Here is a 26,293-nt window from a genome sequence, read left to right as displayed (position 1 = left end):
ATCTCGGCTCACTGCAAGCTCCGCCTCCCAGGTTCACGCCATTCTTCTGCCTCAGCCTCCTGAGTAGCTGGGACTACAGGCGCCCGCCACCATGCCCGGATAATTTTTTGTATTTTTAGTAGACACACCCACCTTTAGTGATTTACTCTATTAAGCAAATATTTAACGCACTTCAACAAGCAGGTTCCTTGGGCTTTGACCTTCAAAGAAATGCAAGACACTCATCTTATGCAATTTAAAAGAGCTTTACTTAGTATACAATCTCCATACAATTCAGTAAAACAAATTATAAAAGCTCTTTGTAAGATTTTACCCAAAGGGTGTTAAAACAGAAAATCAATTGCCACAAGAAAGTAAAACACTCTCTCATCTCGAAAGCTTTTTTCCATGAACAGACAAACACTCTCTTAGGCCAAAAGGTTGCCATGTTTAAAGTATTTGGGAACATATTAACCAAGATACAGGATCTGAGAACACTTTATTGATTTTGAGATTTGAGTTAAATTTTAAAAACCAAATATTTTTTATGTTAATCAGGTAGGTTTTCGCTAAAGATGAACTCAAATTTTTACATCTTAGACAAAATCAATATGGAATCAGAATAGACATTTTTACTTTTAGTTAATTGTGAAATAAAGATGCAGATCGGATGATGTATTTACATATGCCTTTGCCTGGCAGCACCCAACCAAAACCACACACCCACACAAACGCACACACACGCACACACTCCTGTCACGCTGATCTCACAAGCGTCGGGAAAATCATCATTAACAGGATGATAAATGGCCTGGGTAACATCTAACTATGCTCCTGGCTAATATATTTGAAAACAATCCCTATTTTTCAAATGCCTGTAATAAAAGTGATTAGAACCTTCCAACTAAATTAGAATCTCTAATAACTACTGTGATCAGTATCAGTAGTTGGTCATTTAATAAAGTAGGTAGGTTAAAGTAGGGAATCATAACCTAAACTGTGTAACTGTACATTCGTTTGCCGATCTTCTGATATAAAGATACGGATTTTCCTTTGCCTAAGGGTCCAATGACTACAGTTCTACTTCTCACATAAATCACACCAATAACATGATTTGGGTCCCTTCTTCTCAGTTTAGAGTTTTTAAAGGTGGGATGAGTACTTAAATAAATCTATGAAGCAATCTAAGCTCAGAAATTTTCTTGATTTGTGTATTTTCCCCAACATCTTATAATTTTCCCAGTCACACCTAATTTAAAAGCAACTTTTATTGGCAACTCAGCCTTTATCAGTTTTTACCAAAGTATTCAACTTAATTTTTGCAGAAAGTTCTTTCTTTTCACACCCGTATTTTCCGTGTGTATGTAAATACTTAACTGAGTTGTGTACTTACAAGAGGAAGCAGAACTTGCACGGAGTGGTTTGGGACGGGTGCACAACTCAAGGGAGGGAGCCGGAGCACTGAGAACACCAGAGAACAGCCTCCAGCTGTGCCGGAGCAGGTGGCTTACGAGAGAGATGGAGACTCCGGGGCCTGGGAGTCACATAGACAGAGTCCGTTAAGAGCACTTCTATTGTACTTAGAGGGTCTTCTGACTACTAACTCAGAAGCAAAATCAAGTGGGTTTTCTGTCAATAGAAAACAGAGCCATTCTTTGAGGCTATCACCACCCAGGTCTGAGTGGCGGCGAGTGCCGCTGCGGGTCTCTTGCTTCGGCCTGGTGGAGAGGCTGTAAGCCAGAGCCAGAAGTCAGATGCTCTTCTTTGCTTTCCTTCTGTGTACTCCAATGAGAAGGTCACATTGGAGAATACTGATGAGTGCTAAAAATATTTATTAATAACATGATTCATTGAGAGATTTGGTCATCAGGAAATAAAAACTACTGTACATGGTGGTCACAGTGTCTTGGAAAGAGTGTTAAGTATGGATTCTGTTTTGCAAGATTTTTTTGGCACTTTATATTTTTCACTGAAGACTGAGCACTAAAGGTGCTGGCAACAATGACACCTAAACTATGAAAAAAAAATCACTGTTTGCCATCATTGCGGTGATAAGCATAAAAATTTAAGTACATGTTTCTTGTATATTAAGACTCCAAATGCCCAAATGCTTAGATGAATACATACAGGAATATTTAAAATAAATTTAAATATAGCCATAACAGGATTTTGAAAACAAAAATCACAGAGTCTAACATATTGTACCTTACGTGTGCTTGGTTTCAATTAGAGTAAGGCACTCGCTGAAGGATGTACTGACCCATGCTGTCAGCTACAACAGGCATGCATCATTATTGGCTTAATTAAAGTTTTAGTACTGATTAAAACGTTTTATTATTGTATTATCCTAAACTGCAGTGGTCTCCAATCTTATTAAGGGATACAGAAAAGGTATAATTCAGGAGTTTCGGTTGCATAATTTAATAACCCAGCTACTGTCAATTTTTTATTTAAATAAGTTTTGATAAAAGCTGAGTCTGCTGTGTCCAACATGACAGTGTAAAAGACTTTTTGAATGCTGCTTTATAAGTAGCAACTGAATATAAAATCATTTGAAAATGTGATGCAGCCATCTTGATGCCTATGGTAATTTACTTCAATACAACTGCAAGGAGAAATGCTTAAATCATTTCCACCTGGCAAGAACAGGAGAGAAAGTTAATTCCATTAGCCATCTTGATTTAATTAAATGCATACTATGTTCTTACCAGCAACTTTTGCGTCCTCATCATTAGAAATTAATTATACAAGCAATTATCAAAAACATTTTGAGCAGGTACATATACTCTTCTTTGTTGTTTATAAGTAAGCATGACTTAGAGGCACTTGGTTACCTTTTAATAAGGAAAAGAATTACACTACCAGGGCCTTCCCAGGAAGATTGGAGACCACAAGTCAAACTTGGTATGAAAATGATGTCTGAAAATGCTGTCTGCTAAAAATACTGTATTAGTGAACTAGTTAAGATAGAACATTTAAAAAATATTCAGACTTTGCAAGATTCTAGGCTGTAAAAAATACAAAGGCTAAAAACACAAAAAGTTTACAAAATTTTGCAAACCCAATAAATTGAAATGAGTAAGAAATAAAGCAAAACTATTACTGCAGGAGAGGTTAAAGAGTATCAGTAGGTTTTAAAATAATAACACTAAAATGTAATAAATTCTACTTGGCTACATATATTTCTGCCCCTTTAAGGACTTACAATATGGAACTTGTAACACTTTTCTGTGCCCAGCATTAAAACACATGTGTGCACATGCACACACACACAGACACACACAATACATGACACATACTGCTGAAGTACTCCACATTACATTTCAGACAGTGTAACAAAATGTTTGATACAAAGCCTTAACATGATTTTTTTTGTTAATGTTAAAAGCATGACAACTGGAAAATATTACAACATTTTAAGGTAAAATAGGACACTAAAGAGCTTTTTAAAAAGCTACCAATTGGTCTTCACCAGTGAAATTATATTAAATAAGTCGATCATCATCTCTAGTTGATTCAATTATAGCTGTCTTAAGTCACCTGAAAATTAAAAGTATTTCAAATCCTGAGCAGGTGCTCATCTTCCAACATGTTATGTGCCTATCCAGGTATCCATGGAACACACATCATTCTTTCCAACAACATAATTCTAGGTCACTCTTAGAAAGTTGTCAACATTTAGGCTAAAGAACATTAACGAGAAAGATAGACACACAACAAAAAAGACTTCCGCTTGTAGAAGATGCTTTCAAAGATGGCAACACTTGTGTAAACATCTGTAGAACTTACTCATATCACAGCTTGAAGGTTTGGGCTACCTACTTACATAGGAAACGTCATCTACTGAGTTTCATCATGATGCAGTTTCTCCGTATCGAAAATAGACACTGGGCAGAAATCTGCACTACTTGTTTCTGGACAGCTTGTAAACATGGAAGGTTTTGTTCTGGAACACTCTGGTGAAGTGGGCCACGTAGGGAGGCAGGTTTCTTTTGATCTCTTCACAGAAGCGAGGGTGGTCTGCAGGTTTCAAATCAGGATCATTCTCTCCTGGGCCATCCATCATCTAAAACCAAAACAAACCCAAATACAATTTGGGGGGAAAATCCTATTTACAAAAGACAGTAGAAGGAATGGGTATTGGGTTTAAGAATGGTATGTGAGTGAAATTAAATTATATTATTTCAATGTCCATGGGCACTTGGAGATCATCAGGGCCATCCTTTTCTCCCTTCAGAAGTGCAGACCAAGGCTGAGAAAGAGAGTGCAGGGTCACACGATGATCCCATTAATGGGAAAACCAGAACTAGAACTCAGGTCTGCTTGCTCTTAGGAACATACGATACTGTCTCTCTCATAGAAACGAAATACAGAGAACTACTGTGATCAGAGAAAGCTCTCTAACTCATCAGAAAAAGTCACATTTAGGCCAGGCGTGGTGGCTCATGCCTGAAATCCCAGCACTTTGGGAGGCTCAGGCAGGAGGATTGCTTGGATCAGGAGTCTGAGACTCACCTGGGCAACACAGCCAGACCCCATCTTTACAAAAAATAAACAAAATTAGCTGGGTATGGTGATGTATGCCTGTGGTCCCAGCTACTTGGGAGGCTGAAGTGGGAGGATCACTTAAGCCTGGAAGGTTGAGGCTGCAGTAAGCCAAGATCACGCCACTGCATTCCAGTCTGAGTGACAGAGTGAGATCCTGTCTCCAAAAATAAATAAATAAATAAATAACTGAAAAAATCACACTCAAATCAAAATTTAAATGGATGTCTCTGGTCTGTACCACCTCTGAACTCAAGACAATTATCAACTATGATTCTCCTTGGGCAAAAATCTGAATCTCAAATTCTGTACAGTCAAGATTTTTTTTTTTTTTCAAATTTAGGCTAGGTTTGTCACTTTGTCCAACTTGTTTACAAATATTGATTGGCTTTTATACCATTAATTACAGCACACATCACACCTCTAAAGGGTGAAAATCTGTTTGCTCTACTGAGACCTGGCATAGCTCCAAGAACACTTTCCTCAGAAGGGAGAAGGGAGAAGGGAGAAGCAGCTTGCTGCTTTTCTGCTCTGGAGTGCAACTTAGCCTCTGAAAGCTGGCCTGTGGAAATGCACCAGTGGACACAGGACACTCAGTGGAAGAGGGCAAAAGGGGTAGGGGGAATCCACCACCTAGACCGGAGGGCAGGGGGGCCCCACCATCCCCGCCATGCAGCAGCTAGCCAATACGAAGCGTTGGAGCAGCGGGTTTAAAGGCTGAGGTTTTGTTTATAGCAGCAAAATCCTTAACAGATACATTTTATGCAGAGCCCCATCATACAAATGAGCTGAAGGCAGAGCTGCTCTGTTTGGTGTGACACTGGGGACCCAGGGCTCCTCTCTCACCTCTCCCTTGCCCAGCCCCGGTGGCAGTCACTAAAGTGCCAAGAGAGGGGTTCTGTAGGAAGCAAGAGAAAAAGCAAATACTTGATTCGTAGCGTAATTCAACCAGACATAAAGGATAAAGATTCACATTCTTAGGATTCAAATCAGAGTCCCGCTCCTCCAGGAGACCCCCACACAGGGAGAGGCAGCATGCTCACGTGGCCGTTGGCGATGTCCAGCAGGTCCCGGAGTCGGCAGCCCCGGCGGTGCCTCCGCTCGTAGCAGATGCTGTCTTCCAGGATTACGTAGTCGGTGCCGAAGGACCTTAGAAGGGCATGCACTTCCTCTGGCGCCCTCTTGGCATATATCTGATAAACCTTCAAAAAGAGATAAAAATGCAATGTGGCAAATGCTACTTGACTGCCAGGGAGTTAACTATGTGATGTAACCTTCCACAGGGCTGAGTCTAAGACCTAACACCCAAGGTGCTCTCTCCAGCCCAGGCCACGCTGCACTCGTTCATTTGTAGGCCTGGAGTGTGTGCATGGAAGTTCCCAGAACGCTGTGAGTTCTCGGCCTTGGGAAGACAGTGAGCTAGGAAGAACACATCTCGATTCAGAATGTATTACTTCAAGACAGGACTATATTCATCAGTAGGCACCAATTCTAAGACTGCTGTCCCAAGGTAAATGACAGGGCTGAGTAAATAAGACACAGTCTCTACCTTTAAAAAGGGGACCCCCAGACTAAACTGGCCCATTAAGGGTGATGGGACAGTCTGAGGGACACACATCCCAATAAGGCAGAGCCCCAGCTTCTGAAACTGGTAGGTGGGGAGAAGGATCCCTGTAGGGTCTCTGCTCCTAGGCTGGGGCAGCATTGGCTGCTTTACCTGCTATGCCGCATCTCAGCTAATTGAGAGACCCCACTGCTCCTCTCCCTTTCGTCCATCCTAGGGGTGAGAGCCACTTGCAGCACACCGTGGGCAACGCCACAGGAGGCCCCCTTCACGTTCATACCAATGCCACACACCCTCAGTGGATGGATGCAAACTGAGCATCCCAGATTCTGGGGCTGGCATGGAAACAGGCTGTGTGAGGTGCTGAATGTAGGGGTTCATGAAGAGAGGTACTGCCTCCTTTGTTGCGCCCTGATTTCGAGTGCTAGATTTCTGATTTGGGCTTGAGGGTCTAACTTGATGTGTCCACATGGATGGGTGAAATGGTAGGGAGGTAGGATGCTGTTACTGTGACAACTGTGTCGTCCTACAGTCCAGCACAAGGTCTCAGGCTGAAGGCATTTCAAGGATTCCAGGGTCATGATGAAGAGCCGTAGGGCCTTCAGGATGTCAGTGTGTGGGGCCTAACCGTAGTACTGAGACAGGAAAGGAGATGCCCAGGACGCTCTGTGCACTTGACCTGTCTTTTCTGCAGTCTCCAGTCCAAGCAGTAGAGGCCACCCCTGATGAACCTGATGCCTGCAAAGCCAGGGAGCCCCTTTCCTGCATCCTCCTAGTTAATTTGGAACTATCTGGAACACCTGAGCCCATCAAAAAATTCCTATTTTAGCAGAAGTCTAAATTCAAATGATTCTTATACAAGACAGGAGATTAGTAAAAATCATCTGCTTTTAGGCTAGTCAAATCTCACTCAAAACAAGACTTTTGCAACAACTTTTTAACCGCCAACATGAAAAAAGTGACATTAGGAAACATTTATGAGTTTGAAACCTGATTGGTGAGGACGAAGGGACACAGGCACCTTCCTGCACTGCTGACTTGAATGTAAACAGATACAACCTGTAGACAGAGGACTTGATAACCTCTCTCGATTTACATTACAGATGCCAACAACCCTGACCCAGCACTTCCCCATCCAAGAATCTGCTGTACAGACAGACACCGTGCCTGGAAAGAGTGATGTGCAGACAAGTTTATCTGCAGCATTGTTCATATAATCACAAAAGACAGGGAAACAGCAGAAATGGCTAAATAAAATATGCCACATCCATGTAAAATATTAAGCAGCTTTAAAAATAAGAAGGAAGCTGTTAATATACTGAATATAGAATGTTTTCCAAAACACATTAAGTGCCGAAGAAGCAGAATGTAGAATGCCGCTTCTTTTGTAAAAATGGAGAAATGAGCACCACCCTCCCCCCATATTTGTATATGTATGAAATACCTGTGGAAGGAAACACAGGAAACTGCTAACATTATCTGCCTCCTAAGAGGGGAACTAAGAACTGCAATAATGGGAGAGGCACTTTTCACCATATTTCCTTTTGTATGTTCTGAATTTTGAACTATGAGACTGTATTATTCTCTATTAAAAAACAAAAACCCCAGACTTCAGAATGGTCCATAAGAAATGTGACCAGTATGCCTCAACTCCTTTTCCTACCCCTCCCTAATCCAAAAGCTTTGCTCCCAAACGCGTTCTGCACACCTCAAGGCATGTGTCTTCTCCGTTCTTCCCTGGGGAGGACCTGTGGCCTAACGTCATGTCCTTAGTGGACATGGGCAGGCAGAGGTCCTGACCTGGGGAGGACCCGTGGCCTAACAGCACATCCTTAGTGGATGGGCAGGCAGAGGTCCTGAACCAGGAGATGCCAGCCCTGTGCACTTACGTTCTGATTTCCCCTCTGATATGGTTTGGCTGTGTCCCCACCCAAATCACATCTTGAATTCCCACGTGTTGTGGTAGGGACCGGGTGGGAGGTAACTGAATCACGGGGGCAAGTCTTTCCCATGCTGTTCTCCTGGTAGTGAATACATCTCATGAGATCTGATGGTTTTGTAACGGGGAGTTTCCCTGCACAAGCTCTCTTTTTGCTTGCTGCCATCCATGTATGACATGACTTGCTCTTCCTTGCCTTCTGCCATGATTGTGAGGCCTCCCCAGCCATGTGGCACTGTAAGTCCATTAAACCTCTCTTTCTTCTGTAAATTGCCCAGTGTCGGGTATGCCTTTATCAGTAGCGTGAAAACAGACTAATACACCCTCCTAACCTAATGCTGGAGGGTGCAGCATTCAGCCCCATCTTTACCACACATAGGGGCCCGCAGCCCATAGCTGGCCCACAAGAAGTGAGGGGAGGCACTGGGGAGCCTCACCGCTCTGGTCCGCTCTCTCAGGCTGCTGTCTTCATAGTGCGGGTGGTTGGTTAGGGTCCTTCCTGTGCACAGCTTGACTCCAGCCAGCAACTGCATGCTTCCCGCAAACACAGCTTTTCTTGGAGTGTTAGAGCTGAAAGATTTTAGAGTCTGAATTAACCCCACTGTTAAGAGGTCCTTAAAGACAACAAAGAAGACAATATTAAACTCTTTCAGAAGAATCCAGCTATGTTACCAAGTGTTACGAGTCAAGGAAAAAAAAACGGGAGTTTGCTTCGGTTTTGATTTGCACTCATTAACTATTGAGTGCAAAAGTAATTGCGGTTTTTGCCATTACTTTCAATGGCAAAAACCTCAATTACTTTTGCACCAGCCCCATATTTTTTACAACAATGTTTTGTATCTGTTTTTGACTGTTCACCAGAATAACAGTGGGGAAACTTCTTACTGTTTTGCTAGGTTTACTTTTATAAGGAATTGTCTTAGAAGGCAGGCAGTGTAGCTCTTGAGTCCAGGCTTCTAGGCCAAGACCCACAATCCTCTCCTGCTATTGTTCTAGAGGGGCAGAGTCTAACAAAAATAACCTAAAAGATTGCCACTGCTTTGCGTATTGAACTTAACAAAAGGGCTACCTAGAGCAACATCTAACAAATCATCAAGCCAGAAACTGCAGGATCATGAGTCAGTTCCAAGGGTTTTTGCTTAAAAAAGCAATAAGGAAAAAAAATCACAGATACCACCATGAATAAAAACAGAATTAACAACAACAACAAAAAAACATGGAAACAAGATTCTGAAATAGCCAATATCTTATTACTCAATATGGGGGATACACAAATACTTCTGATGTGAAAACGCAATTATTTTACACATACCTTTGGTCCTGATTATGAGAAACTATATACAGTTCAAGGAACACAGGGCACTCTAGTATTAAGGCACAAACTCACTTTCCAGTTCCCACCATGCTACGATTCTCTGTCTCTCAGGGGTGTGAGGGGCAGGGACTAGGACCAAGAAAAGACTCCCAGAATATAGGAAAAGCATTTTTCCTTTTTCCTCCCTGGAAAAAAGGAATCATAGTAGCTGATTTAATTCCTTTCCGTTTTTTTTTTTTTTTTGGAAACGTGAGTGACAGTCACTTGTAAGCGGTCAAGGAGTTAATCTCTCAGGAGGCCCTAAGGGCTCTCTTCTAGGGATTCTCCTGAGTGCAGAATTTCCCACAGAGGCCCACTGAGGACACTGCGGGCTGCGTTTATCCTTCTTGTGTTGAGAGGAGTCTGTGCCTGCTGGACTGAACTAAAATGAGGAAGATGGTTGTGAGGAGTTTATTTAAAATCATTAAAATTCAACATCCTCTGCAGAAAAAGCCACGGGCAGGCTGTTCTCCATGGTTTTGGAGCAGGGCACGCAACTAGCTCTGGTGCTGCGGTTTCTAAGAGAAGCCTCATCACATTCATACATCCCACCAGGATGTTTTATTTATTCCAACTCAGCGCTAAGACTCCAGCGTGAACGCCATCCAACAGAGGCCTTGGATGTCTACAAGCAAGACATCCCACAATTCAAGTTGTGACATTTACAAATAGTTTACTTTTGAAAAATTCAAGATTTTCTTTCTAACAATGACACTCTCATTCACTTGCATTCCAATAAGCGTTCTTAAGTGAGGAAAAAAAGTGGCTGGAATGACAATGAGCATACATAATGACACATAATATGCATCCCCTCTCGCATGCCAGAGTCTAGAATGCAGATTCCAACAGGAAAAAAGTTTCACATGAACTTGGCTGCACTTGAGAGCTTGTCATTCTGACAGACCCAGGAACAAGAACAAATAGATGTTAGCTCTGTCCCCCGTACAAACAATTTACAGGGACTCTCTCACATTCTGTCCCACATGGTCAGAGGATTAAGAGGGTTTCAATGAAAACGCGAAGGTGCACAGAATTCCTTAGTGAAAGGTTTCACTGAAATTCAGTTTAATTCAACTGACACTTACTAAACACTCTGGGCCTTGTGTACTGTGCTACCCTCACCTAGAGTGTAATTGCTAAAGGAAACAAGTACGAACAAATATTAATTTTTTAAAGTGCCACCATTTTTCCAAGCCAGGCTTCTTTCCTTTAAATACTCTCAACTGGCATGAGCCATTCCACAGCAATCAACGATACGATAACTTGACACATCCATGCCAAAAAGTGGCTGTCTTTGGTCCTCTGAACTAGACAGATTTAGGATGCAGAGAGAACATGATGAGTCTGGTTTCCACGCCTGGCAGAGCAGGAGGTGGAGGCGAGAGCTATCAGGGGCGAATGATCCTGGTTTGTAGTCTCACTGCCTGAACAGTGCCAAGCTGGCCTTCTACACAAAAGACAAACCCGGCAGCTGAGCTTCCAACATCCATTCCAATCACAAGACTGTCTCACCATCACCGTTTTGAATGTATAATAGGAATCTCTGTGCAGCTTCAGCACCAAGATGATGCACAAAGCTATATGTAGCATGCATTTTATAATTACAGCAGAGATGACAGGCCTTGTTATCCAGCCACAGCTAATGACCAAGGTTTCAGCCTGCCTCCTGGACTATAATCATAGCCCTTGATGAATTACAGAGTTCACAAAGGCTTAAATGCCCAAAGTCCTAAACTGCCCTCTAGGGAGTTATAACGTTCTTTCTTTATTCAAAAAATATTGCTGAGGGTCTACTATGTGCTGGGCTGGCAAACACGGTATGACAACCTGTCTTCAAGAAGCTTAGTTAGACCAGGTGTGGTGGCTCATGTCTGTAATCCCAGCACTTTGGGAGGCCAGGTGGGGAGATCACTTGAGGTCAGGAGCCTGAGACCAGCCTGGCCAATATGGTGAAACCTGTCTCTACTAAAAATACAAAACTTAGCCGGGCGTGGTGGTGGGTGCCTGTAATGCCAGCTACTCAGGAGGCTGAGGAGGGAGAATCACTTGAACCCGGGAGGCATAAGTTGCAGTGAGCCAAGACAGTGCCACTGCACTCCAGCCTGGGCAACAGAGAAAAACTCCAACTAAAAAAAAAAGAAAAAGGCTTACTTAACAGCTCCCATTACAGACAAACACTTCAAAATAACCCAGTGCTGTAGTGAGCCTAGTCTATCACATATTTACTAATGCTTACTGCAAGCCTTCAGCTAAGCTGGAAATGAAACAGCAGTCACTGAAGATGCTCTCTCCCCAGCAGGTTCTAAGAGCTCTTGAGTGGCTCCCACCCCCGGCCCCCAGCAGGTGCAGCCCCAAGGCAACAGCAGGGCCATCGCCAGCAGAGTGAGTGACACATGGCTGCTCAGGGGAATGAAAGAAAAAATGGAATAAAGCTCATTAAGTTGTGACTGTCTTAATGTCTGGCCTTATTAGCAAAAAGAAAGTTTAAAAGAAGTGTAATCTGTTTAATGTGTTAGTGCCACAATCATCTGGATTGTTAACATACTCTTTCACTGAGGACTTGGCTTTATTTTAAAGCAGTAAAATACACATATCCTCATGCCTGTAAGATGAATTAAAAAATAATACTTCTGGGCTGGGTGCAGTGGCTCATGCCTGTAATCTCAACACTTTGGGAGGCTGAGGTGAGTAGATTGCTTGAGGTCAGGAGTTCGAGACCAGCCTGGCCAACACGGTGAAACCCCCATCTCTACCAAAGATACACAAATTAGCCAGGTGTGGTGGTGCCTGCCTGTAGTCCCAGCTACCTGGGAGGCTGAGGCAGGAGAATCGCTTGAACCCGTGAGGTGAAGGTTGCAGTGAGCCGAGATCACGCCACTGCACTACAGCCTGGGCAACAGAGATTCCATCTCAAAAAGTAAATAAAATAAAATAAAACCAAAAATAACACTTATTTGAAAATGACTGACTTCTGAGGACAGTAGGGATGATGCTTCTTCCCTCCATGCCATGTGGCCTTGTCTCATACGCCAGCTCCATGGTAAACCTGGGAAATATCACTGCTACTTCCAACACTTCACTCTACCCGTAAGGCAAATGCCAAAGGAAAAGCTACAAGCAAAGTGGAACAAAATGAGAAACAAACAATCACACATTTCTAAACTTAAAAAGATACTTATATTCACTGTCCTTTCTATTCTGTGGTAAATTTAGCAGGCAAAGGGAGAAGGCATCCGTTGTCCTTAGCTGAAAACATGCACAGTGATGGACATAATGTCGGGTGCTCTTCCTTCACAGACACTCTTGCCTGATACAGTCTGTGGTCTGTATCTAAAATAGCTAATGTGCTTTTAACCATTGAATGACATTTCTCTATTATAGAAAAACAAAGCAATTTTTACAAATGTTTGAACAAATGATGTATAAAATGAAAGGATAATTTGTTTTTATAGCTCTCTGCCAAGCTCCATAGCAGGCTGCCCAACCTGCACACAATTTGTTCTGTAAGAAATGTCACTAAATAATGACAAGGACTCACAGGTCAAGTGGATTTACATTATATAATTTAAATGTCATTCCAGGAAGACCTGATGGCATTTTGAACAAATAATCTCATTTATTTTTGAAGCTCTAAGCTTCAACAAGTTAATTGCTGTTGAACTAATGGGGAAACTGAGCATTATAATATAATGTGTGAACATTTGCTTTATCTACACTTCAAAAATTTATAGAATTATGCAAATACTACAAAATGATTCATTAAATAGAAAAGAGGCTTATAGGCATTTAAGGTCTGAACTTAGCCAACATCATATTTAAAATATACACTAACTTTCTGCTTTGGTTAAATGTGAAAGAAAGTTGGTCCATTTTTTCAGACCCATTGAGAAAATACCACACACACAGGTTTCATTACTGGAAAGAGACTATTTCCAGTGAAAATCTCCTAAAGCGAAGTAGCTAAAATGTCATCCCTCAAAATATGCAAATCTATAGATCTACCTATCTTATTTGCAAAATGTCAGAAGAAAATTTTCAGGAACGAAAAATGAAATTCAAGGACACAAAGGAACAAGGTAGAAACCACAGATTGTGGTTGCATTCAGCCTTGCTGAGGTAAACGTGCTTTCTAATCACACAGAAAACCTTTAAAACTACCGCCTGACTTTTGCTGAAAGAGATACCAGAAGGCAAAAAAAAAAAATCCAAGTTTTTAATCTTTGTATCCAGGAAACCTTATCAGCAAAGAAGGGTAAATATGAATATATGCATTTAAATCTGCTTGAAAACAAGGCATGCAATGCATCGGTGTAGCGTGGAGAGCAGCAGGTAGGTGAATGCACAAAGGCTGGGGTGTGGAAGGCTAGACATGCCTCCCAGCTCTTAGGGAAGGCAGCTGGGGCTACCGCAGCCTGGGGCCCTGACTTTAACAACATGTCAAATGTCACACCGTCCTTGTAAAAAAGAGCAGCTTAATCCCTAAACACCGTTGGTTTCATACTGAAACTTCAATCTCTACTCCTTTTAGGAGCTAAAGATAGGAAAGCATAAAACATTTTCTATTACTAAAAATTAGAATTCTAAAAAAAACTTTCCCACTGAACTTGCTAAGCCACTGAAGTACTTAAAATGGAGTTGAGGGTGAGAATTCGGGAGAAAAGAATGAGGGCAACTGTGCTGAGGCGAGGCCCAGCGGTTACTCCAGTGAAAGGCAGCTGCAGTGGAGCACCACCTGCATCCACAAACTTCACACGGTGCCCATACACAGCTGGGGCTCGATGAACATCTGCTGAACTATATTAATAAGTGCACAACTTCAGATGTGAAATAACTTTATAAATTAGTTAAGGCTTTAAGAGTCTTCACAGGAATCCAATCCCTTGGGTATGACCCTTCTCATGTTAAGTGTCACCCTCAAGTAATGCCCTTTATTTCCCCTTGAGGATATCTCTTCAGCCCATAAAAAAGAAAAGAACCAACTCCCACTGAGGCAACCACATCTTTCAATTTACCCTCAAAGCAGAGAAGCCCTCTGACAATACTTGGAAAGCCTGAATCTCCGAGCGGAAGCCCTGTGTCCAGGAGCACAACGTGATGCTTCGTGTGGAGTGTGGCTTATTCCAGCAGCAAGGACACGGGGCGGGACACTTCCAGGTGTGTGAGTGATGAAGAGGACGGATAAGCTTCTTTTTAACACTTCATGTAAGGGGTGCCCTGTGCCAAAATGGAGGGTCACTTGAGGTGTCCCCAGGGTTTCCACAGGCCACTATTTCTCTAGTTGTGATTCATCCCAAGGACAGCCATCCCTCCCCTAATGGAAGCTGTGCCCCTGTCCAATAGATGCCGTGATGACTGCATGGGCAGAAGACAGACATTTGAGTGTGTCTGCTTTGACTATCTGGGAACAGGGCAGACAGGAAGACAGGCTGGGGAGGACAGAGGCAGCCCTCAAGGACAGTGCTGGTTCTCTGTGAGGCGTCTTGGGACTCTTTCGGACACAGCCCATGCATCTGAAAGAGTCCTTAGGCCGCAGCCTTTTCTCCAGCACAACTCATACTTGCTAATAATATGGATACCGTGTGACTAATCAAAGCAGTGAGGTGAAACTTGAAGGTCATATTTTATGTTTCAAAAACAGAAGAAATCAGGGCAGATTAAAAGAATATTAAGGCAGTCACTTGCGTTTGGAATCCACACCTACAGGCCAGTGTGGATTTGAGTGTTGATTTAAACAAACATATCTGATGTCTACACAGACTTTATTTTGGCATACATTCATCACCACTTACGCTTATTTTGCAAACATGCCAAGCAACTAGTTTTACAAAAACATTATTTAGATTTGAAGAACTTTAGGGGAAAAAGCTGAGACTAGATCACAATAGAAAAAATTTTTTGGAACAAGGCAAATCCTTCAGTTGCTGAGAATTAAAAAAAAAAAAAAAAAAAAAAAAAAGCCAAAAGAGTATGTCTACTACAAAAGCAGTACAGGGAGAGGAGCTGTTAGCAAAAGGAGGGTCTGAGGAGTGAACATCACCTCCCAAACGAGGGAAATAGGACACTTGTATTCTCTTCTTTACACCTGGAATCATCTCTCATCCATAGTTTTTCAGAGCCAGAAATGTTACTTTAATTTTCTGTGGGGAAAAGCATAAAAATAAAGGCACTACAAATAAATATATCCAGTCTGAGACTGCCAAAGATAACCTGGGGCTCTGCTAGAATACATTTTTAATGACTTTATGATTAATTCCTGAAAGACTGGGGTGTTTATGGTGCTAATCTAAGGAGATCCGGAAGACCCACCACCTTCAGCATGCTACCAGAAAGCAGGGGTCCTCAGCATTAATTTCAACAGCACCGTTCTGAAAATAGAAAATATCAGCCTCAACTTCAGATGTACATCATAAATTTCCAGCTGACTATAGTTAATGCAAAAGTAATTAGCTTTCCTTTACACGAATAACTCTCTTTCCTTGTACATAATAAATACTGAAGGAATTATTTACTCTGTAATCGTCTGGCATGATTTAAAATTAAATAAATAAAGCACGGCTTAGTGCTCTCAGCACTAGAAAGATGTGAAAAACTATACTCACTGCATCTAGTCAAACCCAGCCCGACATTAGGACCAAAGCCATGTGTATGTTTTAGATAAAAATCTCTATGAGATCCATGCGTTGCTCTAGGGAGGCCTCAGCTATCAAGCACTGACCATCTCTGCAGACACGCAGGGCTGACCTGTACTGGTGAGTAAGCATTAGCCATGGGACACAGACAATCCAGCCAATGCTTTCCGAAGGCACCACATGTGATGCACAGCCTCTATTTACATGTGAATAATTATACTGCTGCTTTCTGGTTAAAAGTAGGGAAATACAGTGTTCCAGGGCATAGGAATGGTGCTCTGGGTAGAAAAGTTTATTTTTGCTGGTGGGAGGCAGGTTTTGTTAATAAAGCTTTGAAACACACAAATTTCATTCTGATGCTGAATGCTGAGGCCAGACAACAAAGTGCCGGCAGAAATAAGAGCCAATAGGACACTAAAGCATTATGATAGTCAAGATGGAAAGTTCCAGGTTTTGTATCTAAAATTTTCTCTGGTTCTAGGCTTTGGCAATATGACGAGTTAACATGAAATCTGCACTGAGCTGTCATGAGCCTCTACTTAACTGGAGTTTACAGTATAATTTAAAAAACGAGGAAAGAATATTTTCTTTCCTTTTTTTTTTTGAGGGCGAGTCTTGCTCTGTCACCCAGGATGAAGTGTAGTAGCGCGACCTTGGCTCACTGCAACCTCTACCTCCCGAGTTCAAGTGATTTTCCTGCCTCAGCCTCCTGAGTAGCTAGGAGGCACCTGCCACCATGCCTGGCTAACTTTTGTATTTTTAGTAGAGACAGACGGGGTTTCATTATGTTGGCCAGGCTAGTCTTGAACTCCTGACCTCAGGTGATCAGCCCACCTCAGCCTCCCAAAGTGCTGGGATTACAGGCGTGAGCCATTGTGCCTGACCAGAGATAATACTTTCAAGTGTCACCATTAGTAGAAAATCAGAATGGTATAAAAATGAAAATAATAAAGATAAAATTGGCAGAGACATAAAATTTTAAGTTTCAACAGATATTATAAATAAACTTCTATTGCTATTTCTGTCAGTGGTTTGAAATTTATTTATTGAATCTGTTTTCCTCTCCAAATGGGTATTTTCCTTTCTTCATGAGATATGGCTGGAGAGAATATTTCTTAAATAGAAAGACGTTATTTTCAAATACAGAGTTTTAAAGAAAAATGTAGTAAGGACGAATGTTTCTTCGTAACTAGATTCAGAAACAAACAAAAAACCCCCAAAACGAAATGTGGTCTATAGTGACTCTTAAAAGGCACTTAAAATTTTAAAAGTTAAAAAAAATCCTCTTACTTAATCCAGTTCATCAGCTCCACTGTATCTGGATCATAGAATTCTCTCAACTCGGAGAGTTCATCCATCATTCCTGGCCAGAACTGAAATTAAAAACAAAACAAAACAAAAACAAAATCCACCCCTATACCCACAACTATCACTAAGATTAAATGAAAAAAAGATAAACTGCATATAATGTGTGAACTAAATAAACATGGCAACTGGAATATACAACTATTTCACCTCTGCAGCAACCCTCCTAATACAAGGGAACTAGCGTCTGGGAAGTTTCTGAAATTATCTTCAGCTGAAGCTAATTAGGATGCGAGGTATCGCCAACTTTAAAAAATGAGCTTTTTATCTTGCTCCAATAAAAATGCTATTGTATGTGATGTTAATACCCGGCAAAACATTATTTTGACATGACAAGAATGCCAACCATGAGAAAGCTCACAATCCATTAGGAATACGTAATTAACTAATACCATGCAATTTACCCCTAAAAGTAGAATGTATCCTGTAGAAGACAGAGCCGTTTTACTGCTGCAAAAATGCTTTAGAATATGGCATTGTTTTATCCTCACAATAACCCACGACATGGATGACGCAACAGACAGCATCACCCATTGGGATTTATTTTTCATTTAGAAGTGTGGAAACTGCAGCTCAGAGAGGTATCTGACTTGACCAAGTCACAAGTGGCAGAGCTACAACCTGGACCCTGGCTCCAAATCCAGCCCCCTTTTCATTTCATAATAGCATGATTGTATTTTTGTACTAGAAATCTGGTCAAATGGTTTGACATATATTAATATAATTGCTGGTACAATGAGAGAGAAGAATATTTAAATGTAGGGCTCTCCAGGAATATCTGGTACATCTGGCTGTATTTATAGCACTTGGTACCTCCTGGTCAACTTGAGTACTTAAGGTTTTCTAAACAAAATGTAAATTTACTCTCTGAATTACCCACTTATCTAATATCTTAAGTCCATTTAATTCAACAATTAACTAAATCTTAATTGTTTTTATCAAATGACAGTTGACTAAAAAGACTTGGTCATATCTATATACATCCTAAGGTCAAAGGTAGAATTTGCTTCACATATTAGCATAGAAGACCAATGACAATGTATGTATGCTCCACTGATGTAGAAAATATAATACTTTTATTTAAGAACCACTAGTAGAATCAAAGCAGCACCTGATTGATCTCTGGCTGTGTTTGAGACCTATCACTGTTTTTTTGGTCATCTCATCTTTGGCCATTTTTACTGCTCATTCAAATCTTGTCTCCTGGGTAGGTGAATCAGGAAAATTGCTAGTGATGGGAAATCAGGTGTCAGGACTTCTGGTTCTAGTTTTTGGAAGAGATGTAGTAAAAATTACTGATTAAATGACGCCTTTGTAATATTTCAATGATCTATTTTTCCTTATTAATTTGATAACCAATAGAATACCAACTTTTTAATGAAATGGTCTAATTCTTATAGTATAAACATATTTGAAATCTGTGAACTCAATGAATATTAGATATTTTTCTAGTTTGAAAGTTACTGTTATTAATTCTGAAAATGTTAAAAGCTAGTGAGAATTTTGTGGCAAACTCCTTTAACAATATGAAAGTGCTGAATTAACTAACTGCCATTTTTACCAATCAGCAGTAGAGATTTCAGCAATCCAATTAAGTTAATCAAGACCAACGTACTAATTTGACTAAAGTCTTGACTTTGGAGTGCAGGCTAGTACATGCTTTTTTCCCCTTTAATAGGCTTATACTAAAGAGAGATACACCAAAATTGGTAGTATGAACAAGAAATTTTGAAACCCTAACTACAATTGCAATGTAAAACTGAAATCAGGCTTTGAAATATATGAATTCACATTACTTACAGGTAAGTCTATAGGAGTTGGAGTAGTTGGAAAACAGATTCGGTTTCAGGGTAACCCCTCATACCCATAACATCTTAATTTTCTCTGTGATTTTATATAAGTTTTGTGGAGATGAAATATCTGAACTATTTTATACATTGAAAGCTGAATGCATTAGGATTTCTCCTAAAGTCCTGCATCAAGAGAGACTAGGCCAACAGTCTTTTGGAGGATTCCTCAGGATACTAACTCCCTTATTCAGGGAAAATCTGCAAGGATTTCCTGGAGATGACGGCTTCTTTAGCCGTCCCGGTTCTTCTATAGCAGTGGTTTTCAAGATGAGTAAGGGGAGACATTGTGCCCCTAGCCCTAGCCCCAGGGCGTTTGGCAATGTCTCGTGACATTTTTGGTTGTGGCCAGGGGAGAAGGTGCTTCAATGAGTGGGCAGAGGGTGAAGATGCCGCAGAGCAGACTACACACAGGACTGCCCCCGCCCCCAGCGGCAAAGAATTCTCTGGCCCAAGTGTCAATGTGCCACTGCTGAGAAACCCTGTGACTGCTACAACAGGGGGTTCTTACTTAAAACTGGGGGCTGGTTAAATGCATATTTCTGTACTGGACTCCCAGGCTTCTGATTCGGTAGGTCTGGAGTGGGACCCAAACACATGCATGTTTACAGGATCCCAAGAGACGCTGATGCTGTTTATCTGAGGACCATGCTTCAAGAATCAATGCTCCCTAGGACAGTTTACTTCTTATACAATGTCCTTCCTCAATTTTATTACGAACAAAACACCTCAGTCCTCAAATAGCTTAAAAAACAGTGTGAAAGATGGTTACTGTTTGGTACATCTTCAGTGGTGAGAAAAACATTCATGAGCTTTATCTTTTCTGTGAGGAGGGTGCTTTAATCCTCAGAATCACTGTGTAAAGGTAAACTGACTGGACTCCTCAGTAACATATACTGTTTAATCCTTAATTGTTAGTGTCTAGATGTTTTTAGTAAGTTTCAGTTATTCACATTAGAACAATAAAATTCCCGGAGGTGGGGAGGCATAATATCTAGGAGTTAGCACAGAGTTTTGCTAATGGTAAATGTTTTGATAGGCTCATGACAACACATTTTTTTGAAATATTTACAATACTATATTTACAATATAGTATTTAGCAATATTTTCTTTAGCCTGAAACCTTCGGTTCACAAAATCCTACATGAAAATATAAGCAAATAAACCCCAAAGCTGAGCTGCTCTAGCTGATCCTCTCTGTGGGAGGCCCCATCACCCCTGCTTTTAGCCACCCTCCCAAATCAGGGGTTCTACATGGTAGAGTTTGAAATCCATCGTTTTAACTTAAAGTAAAATTTAAAGGAAAAAAAATCTAAACTTAATATGTTAGGTTTTTTAAAAAGAGAGGGCAGAAGCTCAGTTGGATAAAACAGTCTATGCTATCTGCCCTAGTGATGATTCAAGACTGCCAATGTCAAAGATGTGACAAAAACCCACAGTCAACCTGACCAATGATCATTGTCTCTGATAAGAAATTCTCTGAATTAAAGGACAGTTCATGCTGCTTCAGAAACTAGTCAAATGAGAATATGAAAAATTCAAATACTTCCTATTGATACTGAAGAACAGATTTTAAAAAGCCAAGCCTTAGGCTCTACTTATTTATGTGTCTAATTCTCCCACGAAGATAAGCATCTAATAAAATATGGAGCTTAAAGTAAGATACATTTAAAAATCTCTTAGTCTATATAAATCAGGTAATGGGAAAATAATTTTCCTACTTTCGTTTCAAAACAGGTCTGAAAACACCTTATTTTCAGAATTTGCATCAGTTGAATATTAAGAGTCTAAACCAAAATTAATTAGAATTATTAAATGCTATAGTAGTTTTCGCTATCATGTTTTTACTTGTTAAAACTATTTGGGAAAAAGATCCATTTTCCTATCAATGTCACCTTCAGTAAGAAGCTAAGGAGGTATTTATAACCTTCACAAACCACTCTATTTGCCAAATAATACACAAAATATATTGAATCAAAGCAATTATTCTGCTAAATACATCAATGACAAGAATGAAGAAAATCGGTCTTACCTTATAGCATAGATACAGCAGTATTAATATCGGTACTGAATATCGCATTATACATATCTATACAAGAAAGACATTATTTAGATTACAAGTATTTTGAACTTTTTCTTTTTTGAGAGACAGGGTCTTGCTATGTTGCCTAGGCTGGCCTGGAATTCTTAGGCTCAAGTGATCTTCCTGTCTCAGCCTCCTGAGCAGCTAGGATTACGGGAGTGAGCCACTGTGCCCAGCTTTTTTAAACATTTTTGCCTTACAGTTTTGCTTTGTAAATATATGCCTTAAAAAAAAATACCAGAAATATAATTTAATGGAGCACACGTCTCCAATATGCAGAATAACTGAGTCGATATTAGGATTCTAATCATTTGTAAGATATCTGCAGCTTCTACCATATTGCCACCTAGTGAATTTATGGAGTAGAACAATTCAAAACTGCATTTATAGGCTATTGAATAATTGTCATACATATATGAATGATTATCTTTCTGAAATACATTATAATAACAACAGTTATAATTCCGGACAAGGGGATTATTGGTAATTGTAATTCCCCTTTTGTGCTTTTTTTTGTATTTCCAAATTCCATATAATGAACATATCTAACTTATAGTCTGAGAAAAAAGAAGTAATTTTTTAAAATAAGATTATTTTAAAATAATTCCCTATAAAATCTTAATATATCAATTATGTATTTTCAGCTTCAATTTCAGTATACATTTTATCTCATAGCTACTGAAAAACAAAGAAGTGGTATGAAAGAAATACTACAAGTCATAAAAGGAGATGGAAAAAGGGATGACACTGACCCTCTTTGGGTTATAAAGATGGACTGACTTCAGAAGTAACTCCCATATTTCAGGGCTACATAGGCCGAATGATGCAAACACGCACATGTGTGACGTCCAGAGGTACTTCATTCTGCAAGAACAGACACAGGCGCAAGTCAGAAGTACTAGTTGTATATAAACTTGGATTCTGAGATACCTATAAAGGCAGCTTTACAATCTATGACGGCAAAATCTTACTTAAAACTATGCAGATGCCATTTGCCAAAGGGTTCGTTGTTTAACTCCACTGCCTTTTGAGGACTACGTTTTGAGTAAAACATAGAGGCATGTTTGTAATTAATTGTAAAAACTGATGATGAATGTTTTATACTGAGAGAAGATAGTAAGTATATAAGGATGATTTTATGGGAACCATGATCATTAATGAAGATGATTGTCACTTTCCAAATTATATTGCTAAGTAACATCAAGAGTGGTCAAATAAAAAGTAAACAAACAGGTAAGACAAAAATACCTCATTGTACTCAATGCCAAGAATCCAAACAGAATGGTATGTATTAAGTTGTAGGCAGTTTCTGGTTTCAGGTCAACTGTGCCTTTTTCCATTTTACCCACGGATTGTTGATTTGTAGAATCACTGAGTAAAACAGCAACATACAAAATTGAAGCTGGAAACATAATTTTAGTTAGATCTTTGTAAAAGAAGAAGATACAAGAAATGTATGCCTTTATGTGTTTAGAAATTGATTATTTCCATAAGATGAAATGAATTTGCATTGATCAATTTTGAATTTATGAGGCTAAAGTGTAACAATATAAATGCATTAATAATGAGAAAAACTGAAATTTCACAGCAGCTTTGAAGTAAAAATTAAAAGTGCTTCAATTCTTTAAATTAAAAGAGAATGCAAAAAAAAAAACCCAAATTTTTTTGGAATCGCTGAAATTGAAAGAGATCTTTAAAAGATGTTTTACCAGTTAAGTATTTTTCAAATTTTTACAAATAAGCAAAAGCAAAAAACACATCCATTAACTTGGAATTCAGTTCCTTTATGACCCCTCAAAAATCACGTTTTTAACCTACCAATACCTCCTGATATCCAAAAGATGACTTTTATCAAATACAGCTACATTAAAATTATATTACACCCAATAAAAGTAACAATAATTCCTTAACATCATCTAATACCCAGTTCATGTTCTATTTTCCGTTTGCATCAACTGCTTTTTTCAGGTTTCTCTGAATCAGGATCTAAGAACTGCATGTTACATTTCACTAATATATATCTTTAAATATCTTTTGATCTATAAAAGTATCTCCTTTTTTTAAAAAACAGGCCATTTGTTTGTGGAAGAACACAGAACATATGTCCTGAAGCTGTTCCCATCTCCCGGGTGTGGCTCACAGTGGTGGTTATACGTTTCATGCTTCTTGTAAGCTTGTAATTAGATCTAGAGGTTTATTAGACACAAGTTCATTTTTTTGGGAAGAACACTTCACGGGGTTATGATGCACAGCAGTCCCCTCTTATCTGTGGATTCACTTTCAGTGGTTTATTACTGAGGAAACTGCTGTCTGAAAATATTAAATGGAAAATTCCAGAAATAAACCATTCATAGTTTTGAATTACATGCTATTCTGTGTTGCATGATGAAATCTCTCCATCCTTGTCTGTCCCACCTAAGACTCAGATCATCATCCCTTGGTCCTGTGTTTCCACGCTGTATAGTCTACCCACCCACTCGAGACAGACAAACAGATACATTCAGCTACTAAACTACTAATAAAGTAAGATACATTTAAATGTCCCTGTATTGTTTGTGTTCAAGCAGCCCTTATCTCACATAATTAAGGCCCCAAATTGCAAGAGAAGTGATGCTGGCATGTTGCTGTAATTGTTGTATTTTATTATTATTGTTAATCTCTTACCATGATTAATTTATAAATTAAATTTTATCACAGGGATATATGTATGGGAAAAAACATAGTATAGAGAGGGTCTGAAACCATCCGAGGTTTCAGGCATCCACTGAGGGACTTGAAACATATTCCCACAGAAAAAGGGACGGCTCTATTCCACATCGCATTACACTAGAAAGCACACACTGCCTGGCTGTCTCCACTTCAGTGATGTTAAGACTGATCAGTGACTTTAGATATTGCACAATTTGTTGTCGAGGGGAAAAGAAAACAACAGTAAAGGCTACTAATTAAAGATGAAACTTTCATGAAGGTCTACTGATCCCTTCATACATACCCAATAGAACTGGGCACATATGATGCTTCTCTATGTAACTAGAGACCTTTTTTATTTCCCAGAAATCCTTTTTTTCCTACCATAGATACATAAGAAAATTAAAAGGATACTCTAAGGCAGTTCTCAGCATTGGTAATTCACCACTGGAATCTTTAAAGTAAATATTACAACCCAAACACTGGTTTCTATATAGGTACAAAAAGGATACCCCAAACAAGGAGAATATCCATAAACAGGGCAAGGTGTGAAAAGTAAATAAAAATAAAACAGACAAGGAGAGTATCTGCTCTTATCCTCTCTAGATACCTAAGAGAAGTCTGCAGCACCTCCCCCATAGCCCAGCCAAGCTGGAAGGCACTGATTAATTCCATGAACACAGAACACCGTGCCCCTTTCAGATGTACCCCTCACACTAATGCAGATGTCTGCATAAAAGTTATAGTATCTGGCAGGGTGCAGTGGCTCATGCCTGTCATCCCAACACTTTGGCAGGCTGAGGCAGGCGGATCATTTGAGGTCAGGAGTTCAACACCAGCCTGGCCAACATGGTGAAACCCTGTCTCTACTAAAAATACAAAAATTAGCTAGGGGTGGCCGTGCGCGCCTGTAATCCCAGCTACTTAGGAGGCTGAGGCAGGAGAATTGCCTGAACCCGGAAGGCAGAGGTTACAGTGAGCCGAGATTGCACCACTGCACTCCAGCCCAGGCAAGAGTGAGACGCATTTCAAAAACAAAACAAAACAAGTCATAGTATCATCCTTCCTAGTACTAAAAAGGTAGAAATACTTTAAATACTTGGCACTGACAAAAGGCCCTTATTTAAAAGTTAATTCACATTTAGACACAGTCATGTGCCACATAACAACATTTCGGCCAACAACAGATCGCACATACCACAGTGGATTCGTAAGATTATAATGGAGCTGAAAAATTCCTATTGCCTAGTGACATCACAGCCATTATAATGTCATAGCACAATCACTTTGTTTTTTAAATAGATTTACTGTAGCCTAAGTGCACAGTGTTTATAAAGTCTACAATAGTGTATGGTAACATCCTAGGTCTTCACATCCACTCACAGGCTCACACAGAAAAACTTCCAGTCCTGCAAGCTCCATTTATGATAACTGCCCTATATAGGTATACAATTTTTAATCTTTTATACAGTATTTTTTAAAAATAGAGATAGGGTCTCACTCTATTACCCAGGGTACAGTGCAACGGTGCAGTTATAGTTCACTGAAACCTCAAACGCCTGGGCTCAAGTGATCCTCCTGCCTTAGCCTCCCGACTTGTTAGCACTATAGGTTCGCACCATCGTGTCTGGCTAATTTTTCTTTTTTTTCGTAGAGATGGGGTCTTGCTATGTTGCCCAGGCTGGTCTAGAACTCCTAGCCTTAAGCAATCCTTCTCAACCTCCCAAAGCACTGGGATTACAGGCCCACCATACCTGGCCTTTATATTTTTACTGTACCTATTCTATGTTTAGATACATTTAGTTACACAAATACATACCATTGTGTTACAACTGCCTACAGTATTTAACATAGTAACTTGCTGTCCAGGTTTGCAGCCTAGATGCAGTAGGTTATACCACATAGCCTAGGTGTGTAGTAGGCCAGGCCATACTATCTATGTTTGTGTTAGTACACTCTATGATAGTCGCACAATGATAAAATCGCCTAATATGCATTTCTCAGAACATAACCCCCTTGTTAAGTGACACATGACTGTACTATGATTCTTTAATTACTTTAATGTAGTGCTTTTCCTCTAATAAAGTCCTAATATCCCTATCTGGTAGATGAAGATGCTCTAAAATCTTTTATCTATGATCATATACCCAATCAGCCTCCAGAGATGGCTCATAGATTCACACAGAGAATGGTAGACATTTTCACAAAGATACTGCAGGCCCACTGAACTTCCTGTTTTATATGCAGTCTAGAGTCCTGTCGACACTTGGTATGTCTGGAATAATACTAAATCATACTGT

The 26,293-nt window shown here is 40.0% G+C and overlaps 1 protein-coding gene across 3 annotated transcripts in view; it reads right to left on the bottom strand.

Annotated features, from left to right (window-relative positions):
• Positions 1 to 226: 226 nt before the first annotated feature.
• DPY19L3 (dpy-19 like C-mannosyltransferase 3) overlaps positions 227 to 26,293 on the bottom strand; it is an 81,695-nt gene continuing 55,628 nt past the window's right edge. For all 3 annotated transcript variants that reach the window (XM_032170361.2, XM_032170362.2, XM_058425237.1), the window contains exons 13-19: positions 22,554 to 22,676; positions 22,058 to 22,169; positions 21,255 to 21,311; positions 17,301 to 17,383; positions 8,465 to 8,597; positions 5,568 to 5,726; positions 227 to 4,045 (exon numbers count right to left, since the gene is read on the bottom strand). In XM_032170361.2, coding sequence (XP_032026252.1) covers positions 3,884 to 4,045; positions 5,568 to 5,726; positions 8,465 to 8,597; positions 17,301 to 17,383; positions 21,255 to 21,311; positions 22,058 to 22,169; positions 22,554 to 22,676 — 829 coding nt within the window. In that variant the 3' untranslated portion in view covers positions 227 to 3,883. The remainder of the gene's footprint in view (positions 4,046 to 5,567; positions 5,727 to 8,464; positions 8,598 to 17,300; positions 17,384 to 21,254; positions 21,312 to 22,057; positions 22,170 to 22,553; positions 22,677 to 26,293) is intronic.

The sequence above is a fragment of the Hylobates moloch genome, unplaced genomic scaffold (assembly GCF_009828535.3).
Source record: "Hylobates moloch isolate HMO894 unplaced genomic scaffold, HMol_V3 SCAFFOLD_12, whole genome shotgun sequence".
Taxonomy (NCBI): Eukaryota; Metazoa; Chordata; class Mammalia; order Primates; family Hylobatidae; genus Hylobates; species Hylobates moloch.
This window is presented reverse-complemented; position numbering and strand designations above follow the sequence as displayed.